The 14,060-nt window shown below is 41.1% G+C and overlaps 2 protein-coding genes across 4 annotated transcripts in view; one reads left to right on the forward strand and one right to left on the reverse strand.

Annotated features, from left to right (window-relative positions):
• Nucleotides 1–98: 98 nt before the first annotated feature.
• lmnl3 (lamin L3) lies at nt 99–6,873 on the reverse strand. 2 transcript variants are annotated; one of them, XM_058630351.1, is made up of 12 exons: nt 6,256–6,873; nt 5,156–5,312; nt 4,498–4,623; nt 4,225–4,395; nt 3,949–4,074; nt 3,087–3,307; nt 2,764–2,983; nt 2,379–2,486; nt 2,153–2,269; nt 1,967–2,068; nt 1,442–1,495; nt 99–610 (listed from the first exon to the last, which is right to left on the reverse strand). In XM_058630351.1, the coding sequence occupies exons 1-11, from the start codon at nt 6,657–6,659 to the stop codon at nt 1,460–1,462; spliced, it is 1,788 nt and encodes a 595-aa protein (XP_058486334.1). In that variant the 5' UTR covers nt 6,660–6,873; the 3' UTR covers nt 99–610; nt 1,442–1,459. The 2 variants fall into 2 exon arrangements, with proteins under 2 accessions (XP_058486334.1, XP_058486333.1); XM_058630350.1 differs by lacking the exon at nt 1,442–1,495 and having other exon boundaries at nt 6,256–6,872.
• Nucleotides 6,874–11,975: 5,102 nt separating this feature from the next.
• adamtsl3 (ADAMTS-like 3) overlaps nt 11,976–14,060 on the forward strand; it is a 154,682-nt gene continuing 152,597 nt past the window's right edge. For both annotated transcript variants that reach the window (XM_058629116.1, XM_058629118.1), the window contains exon 1: nt 11,976–12,232. The gene's annotated coding sequence lies outside the window, so the exon portion shown is untranslated. The remainder of the gene's footprint in view (nt 12,233–14,060) is intronic.

A 14,060-nucleotide genomic window follows, 5' to 3' on the forward strand; every position in this document is an offset into this window, starting at 1 on the left:
TTTAATGCAGTAAGTGAATGTTTACAGTTTATAAAGTGATACACTTTGTGGTTAGGAAAGAGCAACGGTGAGATAACAAAAGCATTAAAATATCAGACTTTTAGGTCCAGTGTGAAACATTTGAGGGTTTATTGGCACACATTGAATATACTACCCATTAGTAGTTTTGCATTAGTGTGTAATCTTTAAGATTACTTCCAAAAATCTAAAGTTAATTCTTGCCTTCTCTATTTTTATGATCAGTGAGACATTTGACCACACATGTAAAGCAGGTGACTTTACTGTATTTGTTAAGAAAACTTTATTCCAACATTTATTTCACACACACAAACATTTAAATAATCATTTAAATTAGATCAAATCAAGGCAAAGCTCACATCTGGTCTTGTGCAAATCAGAGACTAAACAAATACAGAGGTTCATACTGTTTCAATAAGGCATCGGAGCTCTCCACTAACACATCTGTGTCCTACTGTAGTTTTCTGTAGAAAACACTGGAACCAGACAACAGCAGACCAAAGCCAGTCCAGTTTTCCAGGCAGACACAAAGGACAGCAGAAAAATGGACACGCATTCACATGACGGCACAGCTCGCCTCTTTAGAAAGTTCCTGAAAGAAAGAAAAAAAAAAAAAAAAAGTGTCACATGTCATCGATAACCCTCATTGGACACATGCTGGTCTCATGTGCTGCAGACAGTCTGGTTAGTCATGAGCATGCGGTTAGTGAGGGGGGGGGGGGGGTCAAAAGGGGTTAAATACAGCGGTAACTCCATCAGCAGGTCACAGACATCACAGGTTTAGCATGTTGATGAATTGAAGCGGGAACTGCAGGCTAAGTGATATGTGATACATGGCCCAAGTGAAAAACTGAAAAGACAATCAGAGCTGCAGAATACAAAATTTAAGCTGAAGGAGCATTAATTATAAATTAACAGATGGTCTTAAGACACAAAATGGCGACACTGGTGCTACCAACTAGCGTTGCTTTGGTCCGTGATGTAATAGGTTAACCACAACGTGCCCAGCATCAGCACACTGAAAGTGGGCTTTATCACCACCTAATGTTAACATGGCAGAGGGAGAAACACTTAAAAAGGAATACGTCACCGATTTATGTTACTAGAATAGGGTTATTCTTTTTGAAAAATTGTGCTTCCCAACCTCAGTTTCCCCTTAGTCGAGAAATATCTTCATTCGTTTTGTTACGTGCCCACCAGTGACACTTGGTCCGAGGCTTGAAACTGCAACGCTAATTCCACACTTTTTAGACCCACTCGTAGGGGGGCAGGACCTCATTACCAGAATTAATAACTTTATCTCAGTCAGCATCATGAAACATCTTTTTATAGCTTTGCATATATCACATCATTAAAAAAAAAAAAAAAAGCCATGCAAAACACAGCAGGTCCATGCAGACAAGCAGAGGGGAAACCTCCTCACCTATGGTCTGCTCTGCACTCAAGACACAGAACAACACTTCTTTTTTCTCTTTGGCTTCAGTGAAAGCAGGAAAGAAAAGTGAAAAGGGAAGTCAGGTTTCACTTACAAAACCATTTGCCTAAATAGTAAAATGAAAGGTTAAGAGCTAAGGTGAAGGAACAGTGAAGGAATTTCACCCTGTAGTGATTTATAGTGGCTGAATATTCTAGTAGATCATATTGTTCCTGTTAATTTATCAGAAGGACACTGATAATAGTGGCTGTGTTTTTGTATTTGCCTGGCACTGGCATGGACTGCTTCATGACTTTGTGTTGGAATGGAGGCTTAAGACACAATTGCTGGATAATAATAGATATTCATAAGAGTCTGGTGCTGCAGGGCTGAAGCTCTTAAGTGCAGTTGCTATTGTTTCAGAATCAGAGGGAAGGTCACATCACATCCCATCATGTGCAGTTGTGACCGTTGCTTGCCATTCACAAGACATCATATTTAATTTTTTTTTTTTTACGTCTTGGTGAATTTTACCTGTCTCCGAAAATGCTGGATGGCACTGCCCGAGACAATTTCTTCATCGAACTCTTCCTCGTCACCTCTGACCTGCATACATAGACTGCGCTCAGCCATCTCCTGAAAAACAAAAAAAAAAAACCACATCAGTAAATCTGTAAATTCTCACTGGTTTCACTGAGTGACTCAGTCCAAATTCCTAACCTCATGGTTGGCGTTGAGGAGGACGACCCTCACATTGGTGGTGGGGCCCCAGCTCCTGTGACCCTGAAGGACCAGGTCGCCAGAAACAGCCTCCACCCCTGCTCCTGCTGCCCAGATCTGACAAGTGGACACAGACACACCCTTAGAAAACTGACAGGATGTTCATGTTGAAGGGAGTCCTGTTTTCTGTCTCCACAGTCAGTTAATGCAGTCAGTGATTACTCACTGTGAGCGTCTGCCCAGCGGTCAGGACACAGGAGGAGGGGATGTGGAAGGAGATGTCACCAGAGTCTGGGTAAATCCTACGAACAACCCAGCCTCCCAGCGACTGTTCCTGGAATGTAGAGAAGAGAACAGTTAAAATGTGGTGGATTCACTTAATTGCTCAGTAGTAAAAAGGTTTATCAATTTCACCTCAATGGACATTTATCTTTAAAAGAACATGTAACATGTTCTGAATAAATGTGCAGTCTTAGTCTTTGCTAAGAAAACACCTGATGACATCACTAAGATGTCACAAGGGTGATTATCTCTGTTTGTCGAAGCACCTCCAGAGCTGCAGGAGACAAAATTCTCAATTGTAACAAGTACAAATAGAGACAAAAACCTACCGTTTCAGAGTTGTTCTTCAGTCGGACATATTTTCCATCCATGTCGACCTCTGCCACGCTCACAACGCCATGGTCTGTTGACCGACTGGACATCTTATAGGCAGGTGAGCTGCCAGTGGCTCCCTCATGTTTGCGTTTCTTCCCTCTGGCTTTGCGGCTGCTGTGTTCGTGGGTTCGGGGGACGGTGGTACGCTGGGAGGGACTGGGTGACAGATGCAATCTGTGGGGAAACAAGACAAGTCTTTCCTTTTCTTTTTTTCCCACCCCATCTCTAAGAGCAGAGAGTAAACTGGACGATGCTTTGCTCGACTGATGTCTAATACCTCTGCTCCTCCACCTCCAGCATCTTCCTGTAGGCATTGATCTCCATGTCCAGAGCCAGCTTGACATCCAGCAGGTTCTCGTAGTCTTCCAGCTGACTGTACATCTGGCTCCTCATGTTCAGCAGCTCCTGCTCCTTTTGACTCGTTTTCTGCTGCCAAAGCTCCCGCTCCCTGTCCAGAGTCCTCTCCAGGTCCTGGTAGCGACTCTCCAGCACCATTTTCTAACAGAGGGAGAAGATGCATAGAGGATTACCCTGCAAGTCTTTAAGTGTTTTAAACAGATTTGTTTGATGATTCCATACATGTACATTTTTACATCATGATGACCACTAAATGTAAAGTTATTGCCCTCTCCCGCATTCATTTTGATGTTGGTCAGAAATAGCAGCAAGACTTTCCTGGAAGGACGTGGTAAGGTTGTTTTGCACATGTCAGAGTTATGACTGAATTTCTATACTAGGAAGTCATAAAATAGTATTAAATTAATTAATTATTAAATTAATTGTGTGATCACATACACTGAACAAAAGGAGACGGTTGGGCCAAAATTGAGCGAGGAAACTGATTTGACCAGTAAATTCTTAATATGTTTATGTCGTAGTTCAAATTGGTTGCACTTTACAATAAACAGTTAGCTGAAGCTTAAGGATAAGGTGAGTGGTTGTCAGTTATTTATCATTTGTGTTTTTCCATGCTAATAAACTGCATCAAATTAGTTGGAAACGCACCATTAATTTGGATGTACAGTCACTCCAACCTGACCCAGTCGATGTATGCGATGACATAAGCAAACCTTCATCCAACATGGCAGCTGGAACTCTAATATCTGCAAAGCTATCTTGATGTTGAAGACTTAACTCACATCTTTCTGGTACACCTGGAGCTGAGAGCTGAGGGTCTCCACTCTCAGTTTCGTGGTCTCCAGTTCATCTTTAGTGGCTGACATGGCATCATTCTTCTCAAATGCAGCCTGCTGGGCGTTCTCCAACTAAAGCACACAGAACTCGGTATTAACAGGATACATTTATATACAGTGAATTAGAAGCTTACGCTAAAAAAAACCAAAAAAACAACAAACCCTTAAAGGGTTAGTTGGGGTTTTATGATGATGATAATCATAGAGCTTTAAGTTCTGCACCTTTGAGCTGAAGGTCTTGTCGATCTCCTCTTTGTACTGTTGCAGCTGAGACTCGTGGTCCTGGCGGAGCTGCTTCATCGTGTCAGCCAGTTTACTCTCAAACTCTCTGCATCTCCCTGAGTCCACCTCCACCAGGCGGCTCTCATGACGGCTGCGGATCTCCAAGATCTCCTACAAAATGTGGTTCAACCACCAAAGACCGATAGCCAATGGTTGGTATTTGACTTGGGTTGAGGTGAATATATCGCATACACTTGCACGTGTGTGGGTTACCTGCTCACTAATGTTCCTCTGGAGTTCCAGCTGTTCTCGGAGTGTCTGCACCTGGTTCTCCATGTCCACCCTCCTCAGGATCTCTGTGGTCAGCTGGTTCCTGGTGTCTGATAGAACGCCCTCTACCTGGACACACAGAACCTCCTCAAGAAATATAGAACACCACGCCCCACACTGCATCTACACCATGACTGGCTCGGTAAGCTTCCATTTAAGTTTATTGCCAATTTAAAACAAATTTCCAAAAACTGTGTATAAGAAAGTGCATTATTTTGTGTTTTCATTCCCTGCTGTGAAGCACATGTTGGGAGATAGTTTGCAAAAAAGAGGTTTGGGAAAGCTGGCAATCGTGAGCCAAATCACAACCCATTCAGCGTCGAGGAGGTACTATAGTAATGGAAAACAACGTGCCGAGTAGAGTCGAGCCATGCTAGAACTGTATAGTGGAAAAGTGCCTTAAATCTTGCACGGTGAACTTTTAAATGGATAGTTCAGGGTTTTTATAAGTGTATAGTTGTAGAGAGACTGACATAGTCGGCACTGAATGCACTGCACACAGTGTCCAGTAATTATAAACATGGTCATTTGATAATGTATAATTGCATTTGTAGTTCGCTCTATTGTACAAATAAATGCATCTTTTTTTTTTTGCTCGTACATTCTCAAACTGGCCCTGCAGGTCAGTGAAGTCTTCCTGCAGTGTTCTGTTTTCAGACGTCAGCTTGCTGCATTCAACATCCTTGGAGCTAAGAGACGCCTCGACTTTCCTCCACTGAGCCAGCGCGTTCGCCAGGTCGCTCTCCTTCTTCTGGAACCTGCAGAGTAAAAAGGAGGTAAATTAACTGAGTAAGAAAGAAAGAAAATATAATGCAGCGCGTTATTGAAGCTGCAGTCGGTATGATTACTGAAATAGTTTGGCAAGTTTCTTAAGCAGGTTGTAAAACAAACAAACAAAAAATCTCTTTTTGATACAGATATGCTTTGTTTTGTTTACTTTGAGTTTGGTGCCAACATTGACCCCGAGTCAGAAATGCTTAATACCGACATCTAGAATATGTTCTGCTATAATAAACCCTGACTGCCTGCATCATCAAAACAGATTTTCATAAAATTGGCATCACTCATGGAACATTTATCGCTCAGGAATCAGAATTTAAGTCTAGATATTGACAAGGCCTATATATTGCATGTTAATGTCACAATGATTATACATTCTTGTTACATTTCGCAGTCATATGGTGGTATACATAGGATTCACCCGATTCAGTGTGTATTTATAACCGACCCACTGTGGTTCTTCAATGTATTGCCATGGTTCTCAAACTGTAGTACGTGTACCGACAGTGGTACGCGAGCTTCATCTGGTGGTATTAAATAAGAATGACCTTATCTCTAATTTCACTATACCAGTGTGTGAAGTATATGTGAGGAAGAGGAGGATGATGATATGAGCAAATTACGTTATTGGGAGTAAATCTGCCTCCTGTGAAAAGTCAGTGGCTGACTTTTTGCTCAGTCTATTTCTAACAATAATGTTGTTACTTGAAGTATTTCCTCATGTGGTAGTTGGTATAAAAAGTTAAAGAACCACTGTATTAGTGGAAATCTCTCCCATCTTTTCCTGTAAATTTGCGTCTAGAACCAAACTAGTAAATGTCATGACCGAAATAAACATATAAATAAATAAACAAAACAAAACTGCATTTTGAAATCGGTCCTTTTCCGCCTGGACTCCGGTACTTGCGGTAAATCTACTACCTGGCTTGAATTTTCCTGAACTCGTCGCACAGATTCCCATAGTCGATCTGCAGGCGGGCCTTCTCCCCGGCCAGGCCATCCAGGCACTTTCTCACGTCGGCCAACTCCTCCTCGTATAGCCGCCGCACGTTGCTCATCTCCCGGCTTTTCGATTCATCCTTCTCCTCCAGCAGCACCAGCATGGAGGCCCGCTCGCTCTCCAGCTCCTGGACCCGCTGGATGTAGTTGGCGAGGCGGTCGTTGAGCTGCCGCAGGTCATCCTTCTCGTGGATGCGGGACAGGCTGGTCGGGCTGCACCTGGATGAGGCCAGGCCGGCGGCGGCCGCGCTGCGTCGAGATGTGGAGCGGCTGGTGCGGCTGGCAGAGGAGGCGGCGGCGGCGGGGGTGGAGGTGACAGAGGCCATGGCGATGGTGGAGTCACTGCTACCACTGCCGAGTGGTCACTAATAAATACGCAGTTTTTAGGCGGTTCAGAGGGACAGGTGTTGAGCTTCGAGCCGCAGGAGAACACACGGCCATCCGAACTAAGGACAGTGATGATGATGATGATGATGGAGGAGTCACTGTGGATTATATGTGACTGAGTCTGCGGGACAGAAACACGCACACAGCTGAGGCCACGCAAACTTAACGACTTCACACGCCACATGTGAAAAGTCACAATCACACACTGCACTTCCGGAGAGTACTTTCAGAATAAAATGGTCTTGGATGATTTATAAATGTAGTTTTAGTTTATTTGTTTCAAGGTTCAGTAGGGAGACTTGAGAAAAAGTAGTAGAAGTAAAACTATTAGGAGTTAGAATTGAGCCATGGTAGCTCAGTGGTTTCAGGATATTTCAGGATATTGTGAAACTGTGTGGTCACACAGTTAGTCCATGCCAGATTAAGAAAGTACCAAATATTAAAATATATCTATATATCTATGTTTATATATATATATACATAGATATATAGATATATATATAGATATATATGTGTATATATATATATATATATATATATATATATATATATATATATATATATATACGTAGACTACTACTATGTTGTATAAAGATATATTTTGGTAGAATGTGACAAAGTAAATATTATAAACAGAGGCTCGTTATAAATGTCTTTATATGCACCTTGTGTAATAAGGTGTGTGTCATGTAAAAGGCCCACTGAAAACCTTTTCTCAAAGTGATTTGTGACATTAGGACTTTATTTTGAAGGTCCGATCATTCAACTTCCTTCAGCTCTCAGTGTAATTTAGTGTGCTTTGACTTTAGTCAGATTCTTGCAGGACATCAGCTGATTGAGGTGACAGCTGATGTCACTTACCACAAGAGGATATTTAAAGGGAAATGTAGCGTTGAACACACTGTCACAACATGTTCAGTGGAGGGCAGCAGCAGAAATAAAGTAAAGAAATAAATAGAATTTTGAATGACAACAGACACAGGTCATGCACGTGCATGCACACACACACAGGTTGAAGTCAAGTGTGTGAATTTATATATTTATATAGAGATATTAGATAAAGTAAATTTCACCTTTCTGTTGTTGTACATGACTGAATGGAAGAGGGCGCCAGAACTCTATCACACACACACACACTGCAGTTCTTAGGGTATTTTTGGTTGCTGTTGCCTTCTGTCTCCACTGCAAAGTGAAACAAAGTTCATTTGAACCAGCCACAGAATATATGATCATAAAAATAATAATACGAATAGTCTTTATTTATGCAGCAACTTTCTAAACACAGAACACAAAGAAAAACAATAAGAGAACCAGACAGCCCTGATTAAAGATGCTCTGTCACCCTTAAGTTCCAACCTAGATATGGAAGTGACCAGTAAGGAGACATCTGAGGATCTCAGCAAGTAAGAAGTGTAAAAGGTTCAGCTAAATACAATCCTTACAAACACCTAGGCATGGGAAGAGACCACTTTTTTGTGTCCAAAACCAATATCACAACCTCCGATGCAGTCATTTTGGATAATTTATGAACGTATGAAGCTGTTAACAACACATTGTGCTGAGTCAGTCATTTCAAAGATATCATTCTCCTAACTGTATAACAAACAATGTTCTCGCAGAAAGCCCAAACACGACTCAGCTAAAATGCTTTTGCTGACCTTTATTTCCATTTTCACAGTCATTGTGCATTGTGAAGCATGTGATATACAGGACTTTTGAATTGTTGTAGAGGGTGTGGGAAAAATAGTGCAGTGCCGGACAAGTTGTAAAGAAGACATTAAATCCCATGTAAAAACACAAGAAACATTTCAGTATATTAGTCAAGTAAGTGCGGTTTATCACTGTGTATATAAATATGAGTTCATCTTCCGTCTAGCACTGAGTATATACTGTGTTTTTCACAGAGCAGGCCTGTGCACAGCTGAGGAACTTGAGGTCATTTGTTGACTGAAGCTTTCTGATGTTCTCAGAACCCCAGTCCCTTCAGTCTGTGCCAGCTTCTATTCTTCACCTCATAATAAAAGCCCACTCTCTCTCTCTCTCTGTATGTGTGTGTGTGTGTGCGCGCTGTGCCCTTTGATCCCCTCTCAGTTTGGCTCAGCCATGGGAATAATCAGGGTGTGTGAAGTGCACTCAGGTAAATGAAGGATGCTGACAGAAACCAGGCCTCGGGACATAATACTGCTCTGACTAGGATCACGGGCAGAACTTTCACTTCCATTTCAAGCCTGTGTTCAATGCTGTGTTTCAGCATTTTATCTCAGAAACCCCACACACAGGCCATTTGTAATGTAGTCTGTCTCTCAAACCATGCACTGAGTGCTCTGCACCGTCTTTGCCTTTCACTTGCAGGAACACTGGCGTCTACTAAAGACACAAGGTCACGTGAAATAGCCATTTGTGAAAACATCTTTTGTGTTTTGATGCTCACTGAAGGCGTAGTTTATTCAGCACACTTTGAAAGGAAGAGTGAGGTGAGGGATTTTCACCTGTAACATGCAACTTGAGAAGTCAATTTAACACACTGTAAATGACTCCAAAGACTTTCTCATTTCCCCCGCTCATTTATCTGCTGATGCAGCATTTTTACAGTGAGTTCAGCAGTTACTGTGGTGGTCCCAACATGTCCACGACCCCATCTGATCCACACAAATTCATTTTGATTTAAATCCGATCAAAGCGTGTGCCGCCACTTCCTTTTGCATGTTCTTTGGCAAACTTTAATCTTGTTGGAGCTCGTCCACAAAGGCTGACTTCATGCAATGTCCTTCCAAGTGTCTGATCACAGTCCCTGAAGCACATACCCGTCTGTTTTTCAACCCACGGTTTCATGAATAGTGAATTGTGTGTGTGGCATCTGTTAATGCGAGCGTGGAGCTTCCTTCCACAGTCCAACCTCTACTCTGCAACTGTGTTTGAGAAAAAAAACAAACTCAACTGGAAACCACAGGAGTAATCATTTGTCGGTTGTAATCGGTTATTTATTTATCTATTTAAGAGGTACAATGCAATTTGACATAGTTCCAGGACAGTGCTGCACAAAGGGTTTGTAGCTATTTCTAATTCCATTTGCAAGTTGAACTTTTATATGTAAAATACATTATAAAAACTGCAAATACATCCACTTTATTCTCCACATGAGGGTCACAAGTGGTGCTGGTGCCAATTCCAAGTACAAATACTTTGTTACTGTACTAAATTAGTACAAAATTCATGTACTTTACTTTGTTGTTTATATTCCTAGCAACTTTTACTCAACTACATTTCCTCTAACTATCTTTGTTACTTGTTACTACCAAATAAAATCAGAAGAAGAATAGTTGGCAATGGTCTGTATTTATATAGAGCTTTTCTAGTCTTGATGAGCTGCTTTACTCGACGGTTTTGCCATTCACCCATTCATATTCACTTAACATGGGATCAAGCGTCTTGCTCAAGGACTCATATAGACTAGCAGAGCCAGGAATTAAACCCACAACCTTCTAGTCAAAAGGCAACTTGCTATACCACTGAACTACCATGGCTCAATCCTCACTTTTTTGACTTTTGATACTTAAGTACAGTAAATGTCATATATTCTAAAACTTTTACTTAAGTAATATTATAAACAAGTGACCTCAACTTCTACCAAAGTCCCTTTCTGGTAAGATACTTGTACTTTTACTCAAGTATCACCTTTTAGGTACTTTATACAAGACTGGGTACACACTGGACAGGTCGCCAGTGCATCACAGGGACACACAGAGACAAACTACCATTCATTCTTACACCTACAGTCAATTTAGAGTGTCCAATTTGCCTAATCCCCAAATCTGCATGTTTTTGGACTGTGGGAGGAACTCAGGGAACCTGGAGAAACCTGGACCGCAAACCCTGGTCTTCTTGTTGTAAAAGCAAGAGTGCTAACCCCTACATCAATATAACACGACAAATATAACAGATAGCTAAGATGGGTTCAGATTCTGATTTAAGCCAACATTTAACCTGCCTGACCTTGTCAAAATGTCAAAATTGACTCTTCAAACCAAGCTCAAGTCAGATTCTTCACTTCACTTTTGAAATTCTGCTGGATTTTCAGTGTCCCGTTTCCTCCAAGTACTCCAGCTATGATCTCCCACAGTCCAACAATGACATGAGTGGGTTTAGGTTACAGATACTCTAAATTGACCGTATGTGAGAGTAATAGGTTGCTTGTCTCTGCTGCGCTGGTCCTGTGATGTGCTGGTGACCTGTCAACAGAGCAGGGTTCGAGTTACACGGTCGCCATGAACGCAGTAAAATCACACATCTGTGACATTTAAGGCCCCGGTTCACTAATAACCACTCTAAGAATAGTGTTATAGAGAGAGAGAGACGTGAACTCTCTTCCACTCTTGGCATCGCAGAGTGACTAGAGGAATATTAGAATGATGAAGATGACTGCTCTTCCATATGCTTTCTGCTTCTCTTCACGTGGGACATGGGACAGAGGAGTTGGTCAGATTGCAGCCCTAAGTTGCGAGAGACAACCAGGTTGTTACAGGAAGTAAAATGTTGTATCATTCAGAATTAAAGCTCTTTCCTTCCAGTTGACTGAAGCCTCCACACTGAAGAGCCAGAGTTTAACAATGCTGTTATCATTTCACAGCAACATAAATAAAAATAAATAAATAAATAAAAATTTAAATAAATAAAATAAATTTACCCTTTAAATGGATCCTTTATCACACATGGACATGGACAGTCTGACATCACAAATGTTGTGATCCATTTACTTGATTGTAAATTAATTCAGGGTACTTAAAGGGCCACTTCACCTAAACATTTTTTTTCTTTTACTAACTACCTGAGATAAATGTGTTATGTGATCATCAGACAGTGGATCTGAGATACATGTCTCATTCTCACAGCAGCAGAGGAAGTTGGGACTGTAAAAAAAATAAATAAATTAAAATAAAAGTTTCTGTCAATTATAACACGTTTAATGAGTGAAACATCTGAAAAAAATAAAATAAAACACATTTAAAGGAACAGGTCAAATTGAATCCAACTCTGTAATAGAATGTTCATTTGACCAAGTGGGGGGAAATGGTTGAAAGTGAAGGTTTCTTTCCACCTCTGACTAAAAGGAATAGGAAATAAGACACTAAGACAATTAACAATAAGGATATATTTAACAGTGTTTTATTTTGAAAGTCTGTGGCGGAAGCTGCGTGTCTATGTCTAACTTGACGCTGGCTCTAAGTTGTGTGTGTGTGTGTGTGTGTGTATGCCAGGCAGAAAGGACTGCGCTGCGCGGAGGCAGGAGACTTTTCAAACGGGGACGCAGTGTGTGGCTGCGCGGTGCTGCTCCGGACTCTCCGCCGCTCTCTCTAACACACTCTCCGGGGGACGTGTCCGCGTGTGAGTCGGGGTGTGGTGGACTCGGGGACTCGCTGCATTAACGGAGCTGTGTTTTTTTTTGGGAGAATAACCTGATGCTGCATCTGCACATGAGCTCGTAGGGAGCGCAGGACCTCTCCCCTCTCAGAAGGTGAGGTGTTTATCTCCACACACTCACACACACACGTACACATGAGCGTCAGGTCCTGATGCTCAGTGAGAACAGCTGTGCTCTCTGCACACACGCCTCACAGAGACTTGTCCCCGTGTGTGTCCCTCTGTCGCTGTGTCCACGCCTGCAGGTGAATTCCACTCCAAAAAAACCGAGCAACTGAGTCCAGAGTTTGACTCTTCTTCAGATTTAAAAACAAACAAACAAATGAATCAAATTCAAAATGAATTCTTGGTATAGTCACATTTAAGAATCTGTATAAATGCAGTGTCTATCTATGACTGGGCTGCAACTAACAATTATTTTCATCATCGATTATTTTCTTGATTAATCGTGTGATTGTTTGGTCCATAACATGTCAGACAATGTAAAAAAAATAAATAAATAAATCTGTTTTTCCCAACCTGGAAATGATGATGTTCATTCTCCAATGTCTTGTTTTCTCCTCAAACCAAAAATGATTCAGTTTTAATGATGTTGTTTTTTTGTGGAGAAAAGAAACCAGAAAAATATTCACATTTAAGAAGTGGAAAAATCAGAAAACACATTTTCAAACAAATTTGAATTCTTTAAAAAACACACTCAAGCCGATTGAATTGATTATCAAAAATAGTTTTAGGTTAATTTCATACTCTTTGTTAGATCTTGTCTTGCAATAGAAGAAAAACAATAGTAGAATCAAGCATCATGTTTGATTTAAAATGAATAAGCAAAGGCTGAGTTTCACTTCAGACAATTTTGGCACCACCTGCTGATCCAGGACTCAGTATCGGTCCAAATACTGGGCAAAATGACCGTATCAGATATTGGAAAAGTAAAAAGTAAAATCTAATGCACATAAAGTGAATCTCAGAGAGCAGCGTTTGTCCTTGACGCTGTTGGAACATTGTGTTTTTCACATGGCTGATGATTATATATAAGATTGCAGTCCTATATATATAAATGCATCAGCACATGTTTTCTGTAACATCACACTGATGTGATCAGTGTTGTGATATCGGGATGTGAAAACATGGTATGAAGCCATCCCTGTTACTTCAGACTGTACGAGCACCGCCTCACCTTGTGATGGGGTCATTTACTGCAGACCTCTATCACAGCCACTTCACTGACACACGAGGATGAAGTAAATGGCACTCAGTTAATCCTGACGCTTCATCTTAGTTTTAAAGGGGGGGGGGTTTGAAAAAGGGGCGATTTTGGCATTGAACTCCCTTAAGGCTCAATTTATATGTCATATTTTAAGATCATCCCACCAGAAACCTGGAAAAACACATTTCACTGTCCTTCAAAGACACCTGAATAAGTAAATTCCTACAGTAGCACTGACCATGAATGCAACACGCTGCACAGCCAGATGGGTTTGATTCAAATTCATAGGTCTTTTGTCTTCTGTTAAATGCACTTTGAGTTTATTTTACATTTATTTATTTTATTTCAAGGAGAAACAAACGCTGTGGCTAATATTGTGCACCTTTTTGATTTAGTGCACTTTGAGTAACACCTGGGTCAAATTTGACTGAGCACATTTGTATTTGATTTAAGGTGTGCATTAGGACAGGTATGATAGTGTTATTTTATTTAATTTTTTTGCTGTACCTAATATATATTTGTCATCATCTGCTGCTTACTGGCTACAGAAAATGTCTTGGCCCAGATAAATATCATACCCAAGTTTATTAGAGGAACAGGTCTGATATGATTGGTGAAATGGCACACTCTGTAGGAGGCTTTACTCGTGTTGTTCACACGTTATTAATCAACACATATACAACACACGATGGCGTGGTAGGGGGTGTGGCATTTT

The sequence above is a fragment of the Solea solea genome, chromosome 5 (assembly GCF_958295425.1).
Source record: "Solea solea chromosome 5, fSolSol10.1, whole genome shotgun sequence".
NCBI classification, from domain to species: Eukaryota; Metazoa; Chordata; class Actinopteri; order Pleuronectiformes; family Soleidae; genus Solea; species Solea solea.

Coding starts and splice junctions, on each gene's coding strand:
- lmnl3 (XM_058630351.1), bottom strand. CDS start 6,659: ATGGCCTCTGTCACCTCCACCCCCGCCGCCGCCGCCTCCTCTGCCAGC. Junction 3,308..3,948: donor TCCAGGTGTACCAGAAAGAT/GTGAGTTAAGTC, acceptor TCCCTCTGTTAG/AAAATGGTGCTGGAGAGTCG. Junction 2,984..3,086: donor CTGGAGGTGGAGGAGCAGAG/GTATTAGACATC, acceptor GTTTCCCCACAG/ATTGCATCTGTCACCCAGTC.